At 38.3% G+C, this 17,469-nt stretch overlaps 1 protein-coding gene across 7 annotated transcripts in view; it reads left to right on the top strand.

Annotated features, from left to right (window-relative positions):
• SORCS1 (sortilin related VPS10 domain containing receptor 1) overlaps window positions 1–17,469 on the top strand; it is a 531,938-nt gene that overhangs the window by 277,278 nt on the left and 237,191 nt on the right. For all 7 annotated transcript variants that reach the window (XM_084993370.1, XM_084993369.1, XM_084993368.1 and 4 more), the window contains exon 3: window positions 9,404–9,503. In XM_084993370.1, the coding sequence (XP_084849496.1) occupies window positions 9,404–9,503 (100 nt within the window). The remainder of the gene's footprint in view (window positions 1–9,403; window positions 9,504–17,469) is intronic.

The raw sequence follows: 17,469 nt of genomic DNA, 5'->3' as shown, positions 1-17,469 counted from the left end.
GCTTGCCTCACAATAGGCCCATAAATTGAGAGATGTTTCTGGAGCAAGGAACAGTGACTTTATTAAGAAAGCCAGCAGACTAAAGAAGACAGTGTCCCAAAGAACAATCTTACCTGAGTTAGAATTCAGGCTTCTTTGACACTAAAAGGAAAGGTGATGTGATAGGTTTCTGCAAACGTTTTGGCTGGAGAATCCTTTGTTCTTGCAGATAGCCACATAGGTCGGGTCATGATGTTCCTGTAAACCTCCAGCAGGACAAATGTTATTCTCTGTTCTGCAACTTTACATCTCTTTATAATGGAAAAATGTTATACCTTTAAAGGTCAGAGCCTTGAGAATGGGCTATCCTGTATATCTCAGACTATAGCTTGTAGCAAATGCAATAGAATAAAAAGGTTATGGAGTTCCCGTTGTGGCTCAGCCGTTAAGGAACACGACTAGTATCCATGAGGATGCAGGTTTGACCCCAGGCCTCACTTAGTTGGTTATGGATCCGGTGTTGCTGTGAGCTGTGGGGTAGGTCGCAGAGGTGGCTGGCATCCATCATTGCTGTGGCTGTGGTTTAGGCTGGCAGCTGTAGCTCCAATTCAACCCCTATTCTGGGAACCTCCATATGCCGCAAGTGGGGTGGCTCTTTAAAAAAAAAAAGGTTAAAGTAAAAGAAATAGATCCAACATGGAGTCAGATTTCTTATGTTATTACAGAAAACTGTGAACATTGACAATTTCAGTACAATGTGAAGGGGTCTGGGATGGTGGAGAGGAAAGTCTAAAGGCTGCTAGTTGACTGGCTTTGTCAGGAGAGGTAGGAAAGTCTATGGAAGGGAATCCTGAATGATGATATGGAGCATGTGTCCTCTTCCCTCCTCACTGCTACCAGCTTGTCTCTTTAGCAGTGGGTATTGTATTTGCAAAGAACTAGAGGCATGAGGGAGACTACATCTTGGGAAAGAAATGATTAGTATTTACTCCTGGACTTATGCAGCAAGATCTAGCCACTTCACAAATGGCAACAGCATGCCCCAGAGATGGAGAGAGAATTTAGTGAACACTACTCTCTACCATTCTGTCCCCAGTGTCTTATCTCCCCAGAGAAAATCGTGTGTGTGTGTGTGTGTGTGTGTGTGTGTGTGTAATAGAGAGAGAAAGGAACTTGTAACATTGTCTTCTTAAGAAAAATATTCTTCTCTGTACCTTTTCCAACAGAAGACCTGCTCCTATGTTAATTTACCCTCCCTTTCTTAAGCAAAATGATCAGAGAGCCAGGTATCAGGACCAATTTTAGTTATTTTTATTTTCAAAAAATGAACTGGAAGGTAGTTCAGAAGTAAAGGTGATCCCTTTACTGCTGACTCTAATATAGATCGATTTACTTACTGCTGAATTGTGGGTGGGTAGCATTGTCTTGTATTCTCTATTGCCACTTTCCCACGGAGCAATATATGTACATATGTACAGTCTCCATCATACCTACAGTCACAAGCAAATATATTCAAGTTTCTTATCTCCACTGCCTTGGGTGACTAGAAGCATTAGGAACACAGTGCTGTGATCCAAGGAAAGAAAGAGCAAAGACAACAGAAAGATGAGAAAGAACCTTCAACAGCTTATTAACGCATATTGCCCCTTATATTTAAAAATAAATTCTTTAAGGAGTTCCGTGGTGGCTCAGCAGGTTAAGGATCTGGTGTCATCATTACTGTGGCTTAGGTCACTGCTGTGATTCGGGTTCAACCCCTGACCCAGGAACTTCTGCATGCTTGGCCAAAAAGAAAAAAAAAAAAAAATAATAAAAAAACCACACAAACAGGCTCCTTTGAATTGCAAATTCTGTGACATATGGCAGAGTGGAAGCGTCTGTATGGCACACTAACCTGCCTCCCCTGATCCTGCTGTTTAACCCCTGTTCCTCTGATTCTGCAGGTTAATCTGAAAAGCTCAGGAAATCCAAAAAACAGAGGGAAGCTTGTTCAGCTGAGGACGCACCACAACGTCTCAGCAGAACATTTAAATTATATGTTTCAGCTGACAGGCAACGTATTTTAGGGCAGAATCCTTAGAAAGCGGGAGACAATTTCCTTCAGCTCCACGTCATCGTTTGATGTAGATTGCCTATTATATTCTCGAGGTATTATGAAAAATGGATTGGGAGATATTTTCTTGACAGTGGGTAGACTAATGGAATCTGGTGACTGTATTTAAAATGTGCAGGGGTTTGTTATAACATGGTAATAGAAATATCAATTGCACTGACAGGTTAAAAAAAAATCTGTCAATGAATGATAATGAAGTTATTTAAATGTCGACTCACTTGCAAACATTTTCCAAACCCTAAATTATTCGCACTGCTTTAACCTCATGCATCCTAAGTTACTCAGGAGCAGGGTCTGTGATGCAGCCGGCACACCTTTGCCTTTGGAAGCTATTTTTATGTTGCCAAATGCACCAGGAGTGATGGAAGTGGCCGCTCTTAATGACTGTAGGAAGGAAACAGAACACAGAAGCTGTAGCCGAATGATTTAGAGATAAATGCTCTTCCGCTTTCAGGACATCTCATTTGAGCTGATATGAGTGATACACTGATGCTTCCGTCCCCAAGCTTCCCTCTGTAGCTCATGTCTTGGTTTTGTGATCTTGGCATTTTGGCTTGGTGTGCTGGGAAAATGTACTATCCCTCCTTGGGGCTTGGAGGTGGAGAAGGAGGGGGCTGGGTTATCTGGATACCTTCTAAAGTCTTTGTGAAGAAGGAGCCTGGCTCATCCTTGGTTCCAAGAGTATGTCCATTTGGCTTCATGTATTCATTCACCCTCTGTATGCAAAAGCACCTGATATGTGGCAGCCTCATCCTGAGGACTGGAGACTTGGGGTGAACAAAAATGTTCGCTGTGCTCTTGGTACTTAGGAAATAGATGCCAGGCAGAGGTTTCTCAACTGAAGAGTAGAGGAGCATAGAACATGCTCATCACCCTAGTCCTGCTTCACCCTGCACAACTTAATTGTGCTTGCCTCATAACAGGGACTGCAGGGTTCTTGCCAGACTAGAAGAGCCTCCTAATTCTGACTTAGAAAACCCAGTAGGCCACATAAGAAGAGCAAGCATCTGTGAAGTCAGCCACTCAGCTAAAAAGAATTGGGTTTCACAAGTGTCTAGGGTCCTCTGCTGAGAGCTAGAAAGTAGTGTGCAAAGTCAATGTCTTTCTTAACTCTCATGGAGCTTGCATTCTGGTAGGTAATGGTAGACAATAAAAAAGTTAAAAAATCTATCAGATGGGGATAAATACTGTGAAGAGAATATAAAAGAGGCTAAAAATGTGGAGTGGACTGGGAGAGGGGCTACCATTTTATATAGCATGGATGGTATCCAGAAAGAAGTGAGGGGGCCACTTGTCAGCATATCTGGGGAAAGCGCTTTCCATGTATAGAGAATAACAAAGCTGGACTGGGCAGGGATGGGGAGGAGGTGGAGAAAGGAAAGGGATTTGGGGATGGACATCTCAGAGTTATATTGCAAACCTATTAGATAAGGTGACTTGTGGACAGCAGGTCTGGAGTTTGTTATGGAGACCAGGGCATTGACTGGTTACTCAGCTCATGAGTTCCTGAGTCCATTTCTTTTTGACTTCACTACTTTTGATTGTGACACATTGGCAATCGTCATGAGACATCATCAAATCACTAAGGGGTTGACCCACTCACTTTCTCCATATTTCTAGCCTTCCCAGGAGCCAAGGTGGACTGGATCAAAGATATAATTTCTTTTACTCAGACATCATTTTGAGAGTTTCTGGTGATGGAATCTCCCTGGCAGGCCTTCTGTATTTTTACAATGGATGAAGGGAAGCCAGGTTTTTGCCTACACCCCGAGGAAGTTCTAACAATTTCAGTTCATATTCCTTTTACTAAGAAAGCAGAACTAGATATTATAAATGCATTTCCTTTTCCTCTTGTCGCTTTTGAGGTTAAGCCCTGAATGAGAGTTGAACCTCCAAGTTCTGTAGCCTTAATTTAAGCAGGTTGGTTATCCATCTGGGCCTTCCTTACCTGTAGCCCGTGACTAATATCAGTGTCCCTCTTATGGGATTCTCTTTGAGCTGAAGAGGTTAGATCACTTTGTAAGAACCCAATAAATTTTTATTTATTTCATTTTTATTATCTCTTAGGTTTCTTAAGCATAATAGTCTATTCAGCAGTGGAATTCTGACACAATTATTGTAGAAGCAGAGTGTGGAATCTTTATCAAATTCCAGTTCTTACCCCTATGTCTCTGATCCAAGAACCCCACAAAACTACTAACAAGTATCATTTTAAATATGTTAGACTAAATACGGTTACATTTAAAAATGGTAATAGCTTCCTGACTGTCTTATGTTCTAAGGAAACTAAATCTAATTCATTTTCAGTGTTGATATTTTCCTTAAGGATTCATGTGATGGGTTTTAGTAAGTGTGGGGCCAAGAATACAAAAAATCATCAAGGAAAAAAGGAGTAATAAAATGAATAACAAAAGCTATCATTGGTAAATTATACATACCAGCCATTGCACTCAGTGTTTTATGGATGAATTTAGCTTGCAAATGATGCTGCCGTTATTTATTATCTCACTTGATGGTATAAGATTATAGTAGAAGAAATCCAATCACACATTTTATTTCTGTCCCTCCTTGTGGAAACTACCCATGCCCTGTATTCTTGCCATCTTCAGGTGGGAGAGTTTGTCATCTTGAAGAGATCATGAGGTCTTAGAAGGCAGGTGCCATGCCTTGAATGTGGTTTCTCCACCTTTCAGAGAAGCTCATCTCAGATTTATGCATACAGTAAATACTTAAATAAAGACATGCTTTAAAATATTCTAAAAGTCACTATTTAAGGTATGTTTGTAAAAAGGGTAAAGATTAAGGATCAAAAGCAAAAACCTACAATCATTTATTTAATCACTTGGTATTTATCTTCCTGGAATGCTTATTTTTTAAGCTTTCAGCATCTTCTAGCCAGTATCAGTGTTGACAGAAGCTATGTTTTTCTTCTGTAGATTAGTCACCTTATAAAAAAATCTGAAAAAAAAGACTTGCTTTAGAATGTTTTAGAAAAATGGTATAAGTTGAGAATTCAGGGTTGCTTATATTGCATCTTAAATGTGTCTATGTATGATGCATGTTTTTAAGATTACTTTCTTTTTCTTGCCTTTATGACAACAGTCACTTTATGGTTAGTGTAACTGACATTTCTCTTTATAATATGATTTTTAAAATATTTTTAAAAATTTAAATATTTCTTAAACTTTCTTTGGCTTTTTATTTTTTGACTTTGTTATTATTTCCCAAAGTATGTCATTAATAATCACTAATCTCATTAGATATCTCTTAAGAATGGATCCTATCATCAAACTTGTTTTGAAAATATTTCATGAGATATGCATGTAAGAGGTTCACAGTATATATTAGAATAGTAAGATTTATTTAGGTATATAATAATATTTATAAATTCTAAAGTAAAGAAACATTGTTTTGCCTAATCAAGTATTTCTTTACATTTTTTGATTTTAGAAAACACTCCTCCCCCCGTATCTAGAAATGAGGCTTAAAATATTTAACAGCTCATGCACTGGCTCAACAGCCAGCCCGCTGCTCAACTGTCTGTCTCTCCTCTGCTCTTTCAGAGCCCACACCCCTAGGAGACTGAATTTCCCACATTCAACCATGCAGACATAACTGGAAGCATCTGTTAGCTGTGAAGGGGGGGTGTGTATGGGCACTAGAATTGCCTTCCAGGGTGCAGTGTGTCCTCCAAGGTCAATGTCTCCTCCACTGAGGCTCAGGCTCATTGGTATAGGCAGTGGACAATCAGAACAGGTGCTGGAGAAAGTTTCCTGGAGACCTCTGCTGTACCAGTCCCCAATCTTTTGGTTGTTGGAACTGTGAGGAGATCTGGAAGTTCTCTAAGGAGAGTCCACGGTGCTGCGGCTGGTAAAAGGAGCTACTCGGAGATCTTGGTGCAAAAACTATTTACCAGCTGGTTTGCAAGTATTGAGTATTTTCACTCCTGCATCATTGTACCAATGTATTCCAGTTGACTCTTAGTTTTACCCACGACCAATGTCAATACTCTGTCCAAAGAGTAATGGCAGATCTTGAAGAATCTGGATTGATGATGTTATAATAAGAGAGAAATACCCATTAGTATATTTTAAGCTATCTGAAAAAAGTTGTTAATGTAAATCTAAACTAATCACTGTATTATCACCTTGTCACATTGGGATTTCGGTTAAATGCACACACACACATGCAGAGTTTTCCCTTTAATATGTTTTTTTTTAATGTAAAAAATATTCATTGAGTATCTCAGGGATCAAGTTAATAGAACTTATAAGAACCTGATTATCATCCTTTTATAGACCGATCCCTACTTCTCTAGCCTCTTTTGCCCTTTATTCCACTAGGAAAATGGAACGATTCTCTCATCTCCTACGTAGTCCTACTGATTTTCACCTATCACTAGGCAAAATGTATTAATGTAGAAGTATCTGTACATTTCATCCTCCTCCCATCTACTTTTTTTGTTCTTGAACTTGTGAAATTATTCATAATACTAAATATAAAAAGTTATCCAATAAAAGAAGCTAGAAAAAGGCTTGTGAAATTTTGCAGACAAGCAAGCCTTAGTAAGAAGAGAAAGTTGACTCAGTAAGGCCAGGGTAAGAGTGGGAAAAAATGGGCAAATACTAAGTTTGGACTGAGTAAGGAAAGAAGTCTCAGATATTTCTTAGAAGTAGGAGGAAATTTCACAGCACAGGAGTTTGAAGAATAAAAGATGAATATGGAAGGAGAATTTAAAGAAGTTCGTAATGGCCCATGGGTAGGATCTTATGTGAGGAGTTTGGGAATGTTCTTCAAATGTTCTTGGTGATTAAGCCAATGCTTGTTTGATGAGGCTAGAGCACAGACTGGTCCTGAAGAAAGCTTATATATTTCAGTTACACAGGGTTCTTTCTAATTTATGATATGCTGACTACAGCTGACCCTTGAATAACATGGTTTGAACTGTATGGGTCCATTTATATGCAGATTTTTTCTGTTTTTATTTTTTAATTAAAGTATAGTTGATTTACAACATTGTGACGATTTCTGCTCTACCAGCAAAGTGACTCAGTCATATGTAGATATACATTCTTTTTTAAATATTTTTTTCATTATGGTCTCTCCCAGGAGATTGGATATAGTTCCCTGGGCTATAGAGTAGGACATTATTGTGTATCCATTCTAAATGTAATAATTTGCATCTATTAACTCCAAACTCCCAGTGCATCCCATTCCTTCCCCACACCCCCTTGGCAACCACAAGTCTATTCTCTATGTCTGTGAGTCATGTAGATAGGTTCATTTGTGCCATATTTTAGATTCCATATGTAAGTGTCATCATATGGTATTTATCCTTCTCTGACTTACCTCACTTAGTATGATAATCTCTAATAACATCTATGTTGCTGCAGATGGCATCATTCCTTTCTTTTTATGGCTGAGTAGTATTCCACTGTGTATATGTACCACATCTTTTTAATCCATTCGTCTGTCAGTAGGCATTTACGTTGTTTCCATGTCTTGGCTCTTGTGTATAGTGCTGCTATGAACATAGGGCATATGTAGATTTTTTTTCAATAATAAATAACACTATGCAATCTGTGGTTGGTCAAATCCTCAGATGCACAAGCACAGATGTGGAACCACAAATGTGGAGGAACTGCATGTATAGAGGGCTGACTGTAAGTTAAATGCTAATTTTTGACTGCAAGGATAGTTGGGGCCTCTGACTCTAGGTTGTTCCCGGGTCAACCCTGTATCTCTTTTCTAAAGCCCTACCCATTTTCCATTTGCAAAGTCCATAGTTCTTCGAGGAAACTTGGCATAATATCTCAGTGATTTGGAGTATCATCTAAATTCTATAAGGTATTGACTATTTATGTTTGTTTACTTATAATTTATATATATGTATTACATATCATAATAATATATTATCTATAGTATTTAATATGTAAATTATTAGAGTTAAAAAACTGGATCCTCAGCCATAATAAATTATTAATAATAAATAAGTTAATATAATAAATAATAAATATTTACTTAATTTCAGAATCATGTATTTTATAGCTTTATTCCTCTCATGCTTGGTCCAGAAAATTTTTTCTTCTATTTAGTCTTTATGGCCTGTGGGAATTTATAACTTCTATCAATATCTGAAATGGATTAAAATAATTACATTTCTGTGTGTTTTTGTAATTAAACCAACTTTATTTTCTAAGTCTTGTTTCATTGCACACAACACATTGCAACTTTGTATTTATACCTCTCAAAGCTATTAGATTCTTGAGAGTAAGGGCTTGTGTTATATCCTGGTACACAGCCACAGAGCCTGGTCCCTGTTAGAGACTCCACAAGGTGAATGAATGAATGAATGGATTTCAGTCTAATTAAGAATATCCTATATGTATAAAAAAGACTTGCAGGAAATTTTACATTTGTTTCCCTTCAATTAAAAAAAAAAAAAAAAAGCTGCGTTATAATGCAAGTAACAGGGTTTAGGGCCAGAATACCTAGATTCAAATTCTAATTGGTTTTGAATAGGTCACTTAAGTTCTCTCAACAACTTTCTTCAAGTACAGGTAATATTTCCTATTGTACTTGGTTTAATGAAGATCTACTCAGATTATAACCCTGAAATATATAATGGATGTACAAAGAGGTGATTAAGGCCTGTTTCTTCAGTCTGAATGAATGAATTATTCACCAATGTCAAGAAAAGATGAAAGAATCTCCAAAAAAGATAGAGTCAGTGCCAAGAAGTAATACCTGCCCAACATCAGGTTGCTTAACACTGGAAAAGGCCACTGAGTAGAACTGTGAAATTCCACTTATTATGAAGACATTTTCTTATTCTTAAATTATAGGAAAAGACTGAATGACCTTTGGAGGGACTGACCCACCATATATTTGATGACTCATGAAAGAAAATACAATTTGTAGATAAATCAGGAGAACCTGCTTTTCCACTGTGCCAGAGATAAAGCAGAAGTTCGGAAATGTCAAATCTAAGTAAAAGCTCTTTATTGCTTTGGTCAATTCAAAGGACACCCTCATTCTTAATCTTTTAAAATTAAATGCATCCTTTATGCAATATGCATACATTGAGGAGTGTTGGTGAGATGGAGTTTTAATTTTTACCATTTCAATTTAAATGCAAATGTTAACCACTCACATGATGCTACTGTGTACATAATTAAGCATCATTATATACTACATGAATCATTTAGAAATCTCTAGAGAGCCATTCTACTATGTAAAACATGTATTATACTGACAAGCAGGCAAATGACGTGTACTTCTATCCTCATTAATGCTCCTTTTAAATTATAGGTCAACTGATTATGGGACAACCTATGAGAAGCTGAATGATAAAGTTGGATTGAAAACAATTTTAAGCTATCTCTACGTGTGTCCTACCAACAAGCGTAAGGTAAGAAATGTACATTCAGAATGCTATTTATTCATGGTATGACTTATGTGTTGGCTGGCTAACCTCTCTGAGCCACCTAAAACTCCATTAGAGTTAAACTTGAAGAGATATAAAGATGAGTTGATGGATGTGAAGGTGGTAAAATGTCTGACACATAATAATTTTCAGATCAGCAGCTGTGAATGTAGGAGGGAGAGGGGTAGGTATATCATTACCATTTCCAAAAGGCAGCTCTGGGGATGTCTTGTTGAGTGGATGTTCCAGACTCTCATAAGGACTGTGGCCAATCAGAGATACGAATCAGAATGAGCTTTGACAAAGCAGAAGAAGATATGGGGTTTTCCTGAGATGTCCCCCTGTTTTCCCTTGACACGAAGTAAATATATTGGCTACAGTTGAAGTGAATGCTCTCTCCTATAGCAGGTTGGAAGTTTCATTGCTAAAATATATTCAGCCTGCACACAAATGTCAAGTTGGAGACAATGCTGGAAGGAACTTTGGAGGTCATCATACAGCACACGCAAACTTTACGGATGAGAAAACTAAGGTCAAAGAAAGGAAATGGCTTGTTCCCATCACAGAGTTATGGGCACATTGGGACGAGAATTTAGGTTCCTTGATTGGTAGTCATATTGTTTCCATTACATTATACTGCCTCTATGAAAAAGGTTTGTCTCTTCCTCAGAGAAAGTTGGTATTTTCTTGGGAAGAAAATGTTTGCTTTTAAATGAGAAAGACCTATCTGTTTCAGGAGGAAACTGGTGCAACATTCATCCTTTGGTTTTAAAAACTTGCACTATCAAATTCTGAATTCTGAAGCATAATTTCTAGGTATTATGTGAGTTCTATGAATAGATAACAGTATCAATCAGGAACTATAAAAGTGCTATTGAGTAATGTGTCCTAAGTCATATTTTGTTTGAGTGATGGCACTGATTCTTAGGTTCTCAATTCAGATCTCTCAGTAGGTACCACTGGTGACCTTGGGTAGGTGCTGTGTTATGTTATCTGGCCCATGGAATTAATACATTTTTGAACACTCATACTCAAATCTGGCTATATATCTAAAGCATTGAGAGTCTCAGAATGTTCAAACAGTGGCCCCAACCATGTTGCTCTGACATGGGACTCAGAGACCTATATCTTGAGCAAACTCCCAGATGCTTCTGGCATGTATCTAGGATTAAGAACCATTTAGGTAGAGCATAATGCTTCTTCTGGCTCTAAACATTTCAAGTTTTGGGGTTGGAGTGGAATAGTTTACCATTGTACCTAGACTCTGTAGTCAGATGGCTTGAGTAAAAACCCAGCTAAACCAATTAATAAGTGTATAACTGTGACAATTTACTTTCATATCTAGGCACAGTATCATCAAATTTATTTTTTTTACAATTTTTAAATTTTATAATGATTTTTATTTTTTTCCATTATAGCTAGTTTACAGAGTTCTGTCAATTTTCTACTGTACAGCAAAGTGACCCAGTCACACATACATGTATATTATTTTTTCTCACATTATCATGCTCCATATAAATGACTAGATGTAGTTCCCAGTGCTATACAGCAGGATCTCATTGCTTATCCATTCCAAAGGCAATAGTTTGCATCTATTAACCCCAAATTCCCAGTCCATCCCACTCCCTCCCCCTCCCCCTTGGCAACCACAAGTCTGTTCTCCAAGTCCATGATCACTTCATTCCCCTTTTCTCATCTTCCTTCTCCTCCTCCTTGTAGCTATTGGAAGTAATAGCAATGATTGTCCTTTACAAATAGCAGTGTTCAGTAGAACTTTCTGCAGTGATAGAAATGTTCCTCTCAGCTGTCCATTACTATGGACACTGAACACTTGAGGCTTTTGAGTATTTGAAGTATAGCTAGTGTGACTGAGGAAGGGGATTTTCCATTTCACTTAATTTTAATTAATTTGAGTGTAAGTAGCCACATGTGGCTGCTGGCCACAGTATTGGACAGCATGTTCAATAATTTCAGCCTTACAGATTTAGAGATTTCCCTTGGACATTCCTGACTTCCTCTTACTGGCTGATGACTGGTCCATCATCAACAATAACATCTCAACAAATTTGATCTTCTGTATACAGTCCTAAATTGAGGAGCTGAATTTATATCCTTTGCTTTTATAACTTGATTTAGTTATGTTTGTTGGTTTTGAATCAATTCTTGTAATCTCTATTGATTTTTCCTCTAGTTCACATTTTTAATAAATTTCATTTTACAATCCACAAACCGTAGGCACCAGAGGATATAAAAAGAAATAAGCCAGATTTCCTCCCTTAAAGATCCTGTATTGCAGTAATCGGTGCACTTAGATGTTTTGTAATTGAGAGCTCTGATTCTCCGTCCACCTAGCAGGTGACTTGGGGTGAGTCATTTACATTTTCGTATTTGTCACATGATATAGGCAAAAATGAGGGGATTTCCAGCCGAAGATACCTTAGAATTATTTTTATGTAGTGGTAATCTCTGTTTTATTGGTGCCATTCGAAAAAAAAAAGTGATATTTAAAGGTACGATGTCAAATGTTAAATGTGAGCCTAGGCTTTTCTACAGCAGGAGAATATCTGGTGGTGACCTGAATGCTCTGAGAGGAGCAGCACTTAAAGAATGAGACTTTCAAGTCCAGGTGTAGAGCGAAAGATTGGAAGGAAAGCATAGATGGAATACAGAAAGGAGCCCAGCCATCAGATGCGCTCATATCGATACATCAGTATCAATCATTCTGTATACTTAATCTCTAGTTATCTGTAGGACTGTAAAAAGGACATGAGGCCATGTGAATGTAGCTAAAATTAAGACTTGGCTGATCCTTTTTCCAGAGAAAATGTTACTGTTGCCAGTGACTATGAGAACAGCCTTCTCTGTGCAGGTTACCTTCCAGAAGCAGAGGTGAGCCTGAGCTGTTTAAATCACCATGTTTATGGGTGAACCAAAGAGAAAGGATCTTTTCCTCTATAGATAAATGAGGCCTTCAGGGTCACTTTCTGAGATGCTGATAGATTTAAGAAATATTGGAGGACGATGAAGGTCTTTACAATGGTGCAAAAATCAATAAAGTTGACATAGCAGTATATTTGTGTTCAGTTTTTCTACTTATGAGGTGAATTTATCACCATGAAATATGCCCCCCCCCACAAAGGGACATACTTGAACCAAAGAGATAGTACCTGCACAACATTTTAAAGTGTGAATATATTTCCCCCAATCAATGAGAGTTTATGTTTAAAAAAAAAAAGAAGAAGAAGAAGAAAAGAATTATCAGGCTCTATTAATTATTCAGGACAAAGGCATTCAGAATTGCTGCAACTCTCCTAGGACTTCTGCTTCCTCCTGTGAGAAGGCAGGCTTCTTTAAAGGGTTGGATTAATTCTTTTAGGTCTGGGGGGGGGGGTCCTGTCTAGCAAGTTAACATCTTTTGTACCAGATACTTTTCTCTCTTCTTCACATCAGTGAGGGTAACTGGAATAAAACCAACAGGGGGGTAACTATCTTGAGTTCTCAGAAACCTGTTTTGCCTTTGCGTTCTTCTTGCTATTTTTAGTTGCTTTGTAAGGACCAGTGCAGTTCTTCAATCAACATGCCTCCAACAGCGGGCATCATGCCCTGGCTTTGCAAGCAGCTTGTTAGGGGCATTACAGGACTCAGCATCCAGAACAAAACAGGCACTTATTTACAGTTTAAATTGATGATCTTCCATTGGCAGTTTCTCTGTAAGCCTGCTGTAAATGACAGCAGCTTTCCTTGGATGTGTTGGTTATAATAAAAACTGGAATCTTATCCTAGGTGAGTCTAGGAATTTTTTTTTAAATTTTTTGTCTTTTTAGGGCCATACCCATGTCATATGGAAGTTCTCAAGTTAGGGGTTGAATCAGACATATAGCTCCTGGCCTAGGCTACAGCCACAGCAGTGTGGGATCCAAGGCTCACCTGCAACCTACACCACAGCTCATGGCAACACCGGATCCTGACAGAGCAGCCAGGGATCAAGCCTGCATCCTCATGGATACTGGTTGGGTTTGTCACTGCTGAACCACAATAGGAACTCCCAGTCTAGGAAATCTTGATTGAGATATGTAGGAAGCCAACTCCCAGGTATTATCCTAGGTCAACATACTCTCTGTTGAAGGGATCCTGCACCTGGCCTCTGATATATGAGGTTGGCCCCAAAGAACAATGATGAGTGGGTCCTGGCACCAGAGGAGAGGCAGGTTAGCAATCTGTTACCATACCTCCAAGGGAAAGCAACCCCCCCACCCCACCAGTCATGATAAATCCCAAGGCTCATTAGTTTCAGAGGTGGTTTATTGGCTGCATGAATATATATGATTTAACCTGCACCTGAAATGAGCTTCTGGGGTGTAGAGTGTGATGGGAAGAATGAGTACAAATGTATCTTAAAAAAAAAAAATCAATGCTGAAATCTCAGTTTTACTCTTAAATTTTCAAACTGTTTATTTGTTTTCTGTCGATAAAGAAAACTTCTTTATACCCTACATGTATCTACCAGCGGTACCTTTCCCATTACCGCCAGCCAGCCTTAGCGGTTCTCCCTTCACATGCTGTTGTGTAACATCTTGAAGGATTAAAGAATACAAAACCCCAGGTGGAATTCATCAGGGGAGTGAAGAAGAAAAAAAGTATTTTTTTTTAAATTCATAACAGCCAATTAATTTAGTTGTTATATCCTGTGCTCTCTGTATGCTGTGCTCCCAGCAAAGAAAAAAAATCCTGAGATTATTTTTTCTTTATATTTCCTGTGCCCCACCCAGATCCCAGTTCCTTCTCCATTCGGTGTTATCATGGCTTAATTAATTTTATTCCTGCTGAGAGAGCCTTCCAAGACTTTTATCCTATAAATATAGGACCCAGGCTCCTTGGAACACATTGATTATTCTTGTGGGTCTCTTGGTACAGGCCAACAGTAAACAGTTTTCATTTTCTACAGATGTTTAGGTTTTAATTACTGTACTGTATGTGGCACTTTCTAAATAAGCATGTGGTTATTGACTTCTTACCTCTTCTCTTTATGTCCTGTGCATGCTTAGTTTCTTTGGGCCTTTGTTCGGATGGTCTGTATCATGTAAGTGACTTTGGGAGACAGGAAAGAGTGTCCACTGACTTCTCTGAGAAAAAATGGTGGAATCGTGAAATCAGAGCCTAAAAGATGTTGGAGGTTTTCAGTTTCTGCTTTTGGATTTAACCAATATGGAAACTGAGTCCAGAGAATTAGTCTTGCCTGAGGTTGCATGCAACTGGTGAATGAAAAAGTTTATTCCATAAGCTTCAAATGCCATTTATTTTATCAAATAAAATCAATTCCGCTAATGAGATTTTCTCACTCCCCCTGATTTCCCAGGCATCTGTTTCTGTTTTCTAACACTTCTCTCTTACTTTGAATTATAGTTATGTTTGACCCCATGTAATTGTCCCTTTAGAATGCAGGGTTCTGGATGGAATACAGTGCCTTTATCAGCTTTGTTGTCTCTAACCAGCAGAGTATAGGGCTTCATTCATGTCCAACACATGGCTGAGATTTAAATTGAGCATAGGTTGGGTTTGGGACTCCTAGGCTGGAACTTGAAAAGGAAAATACAGTGTGAAATCAGCTTTGACTTCGTTTCTTGTCTCTAATTATAAAATTAATTCTTTCAAGTCAATAAACAAGGAAAGGAAAAAAAAATCCCTATAGATTATAGTCATTTCTTGGCCCTAATGTATAATTTTATCTTTTCTAGCCACAAAGAGCATAATTAATATTTAAAATGCCAGGACTTTGCATAGCTCTTGCTCAACATTATCTGGTGAGGCCAAGGGGAACTAGTGTTACTGTATAATACATCAAAGGGGGTGCATGACACTTCCCTTGGCAGACAGGCAACACTTACTCATTCTTCCTTAACTCTTTTATCTGTCCCTTTGTACACAAGATCATGACTTGCCTCTAATCTTTTAAAAAAGAGCGTATGTTTCATTCATAAAGAAATGCAGTGCGTGAACTCAGAGACCTAGTGGAAGTGGCATTTTCCAAACTTCAGGACAAGTGACTGTGTAGAAAATGCATGCTTATTCTCCTGCACTTAACCTGGGCAATGATGGCTAAAGAGAGGGATCTTCTCCTTTGATCCTTCCTGGGTACAGCTTAGTGTTTATACTATCTCAGTCCATCAAGTTCTGTTCTTTGCTTGCACATTCAAAGCCAAATCAAATCCAAGAAGGCATGCCATATCTACAATTTTCCCCCCTCTGAGTGACTTTGCAACACTCACCCAAGCCCCCGGGTTTCAAACAAACTACAGAATAAATGCAAAGTGCTCTGTTTGAAACAGGGGCAGTGTGCCAGGAGCAGTGTCCACTAGCAACTCCCTTCACTCCAGGGTAGCCCTAGGGAGCCTTCTGGAACTCCTGGGCTCCACAGAACACAGTTGAGGGAATAAAAAAGAATGAAAAAATCTCTGATCTAAGCCATTGCACCTCTGTACATGGAACTATAGTTGAAATAGCCATATACCTCATACAATTTGATCTAACTCAAACCACCTTTGATAACATTTATAGATTTAAAAAGCTAATCAAATCACTGTCTTTTTTATTTTAGCACAGTATGTTACAAAGTAGGTACAAGCTGATTTTTATTGAATCTTATCAGGGCCTCTCTAACACTAATATTAAAAAAAAGAAAAGGAAGATTCAGAATGTGTCTGGTTTCTCAGCACTCATTAATTAACTAGTAATTAGCTGTTTTATCTCATGCAGCTTTAAGTAGCGCTAAGTATTACTTTGTTGCTGCCAGAAAGAAACTTCTTGCATAACTAGCATCACCTATTTGTAATTCCTCATTTCTAAGATGGAGTGTCTATCACATATAACAGGCACCTAATACATTAAATATTAAGCATGAATTGCTGATCTAAAAAGAAAGGAGTTATATTTGTATAAGGATCAAGTTTCTATGATGTTGATGTTATAATTCAGAGTTTCATTAGCCACATTTATGTGTAACAAAAAAGTGAAAAACAGCAGTTCTCTTGCAGTGTATTGGGTTAAGGATCTGGTGCTGTCACTGTAGCAGCTTGGGTTGCTGCACAGGTTCCATCTCTGGCCTGGGAACTTCCATACGCCACAGGTGTGGCCAAAAAAAAAAAAAAAAAAAAAAAAAAAAAGGGAAAACATATAGGTAGCTAGCTAGAGTCAAGTAGGTAGAATGCTGATAAATAGACCCACAGATCAACCTTTTTTAAGTTTAGATAATGTTTTCTAGTTGACTTCAGATGATAGTTCCTTCCCAAAGGGGGAAAAATAGAATTCTATCTTTTGGTGTTGTTCCCTTTTAGCAAATGAAGTAATCAGGGTAGAGATAGCCTGAATGAGTCTCAAAATATTATGGAATAAGATTGATCTGAAAACTGCATATTTCTTATACCACTGAGCGGGTCTCAGAAGGAGGTTGCCTCTGTGGCCAGGTGGAAGTTCTCAAAAATGAAAGGAAGCCTGCATCAGAGGCTGATCGTTCTTCAAATATGCCTAATAGACTATCTGCTTAACCTTCTATGGGGAGGTCCTTTTTTATTTAGTTATCTATCTCCTTATTCATTTATTTTTGCCTCATCATCTGTCCTTATTAGAAGTCGTATTCTCTGAAGTCTGGCTGGCCTGATGTTAAATGCCCATCCATTACCCTTTTATGAAGGTCAAATGCATTATTTCAGTTTGGTTCCAAGTTATGCTCTGTTGTGGAAAATGGTCAGAGGTCTTTTCAACATTCTAGTCTGTTTGCTTCGAGCATTACTCCCTGTGGTTTCTCAGAGGTTTCCATCATTCAATGTTTGACACTCTGTATCTAGAACATTTGTTTCTAGTGAATAGCCATGCTGCTCTCATGATGGATGGAGATGAATGCCCCCTGCTACAGGAAATGTGCCATATTTACTAGGGTGAGGATGTTTCACTCCAA

This window comes from Sus scrofa, chromosome 14 (genome assembly GCF_054392235.1).
Source record: "Sus scrofa isolate SSC_HxYL_T2T_F1_AM1 chromosome 14, Sscrofa_HxYL_maternal_Yorkshire_Landrace_v2.0, whole genome shotgun sequence".
NCBI classification, from domain to species: domain Eukaryota; kingdom Metazoa; phylum Chordata; class Mammalia; order Artiodactyla; family Suidae; genus Sus; species Sus scrofa.
This window is presented reverse-complemented; position numbering and strand designations above follow the sequence as displayed.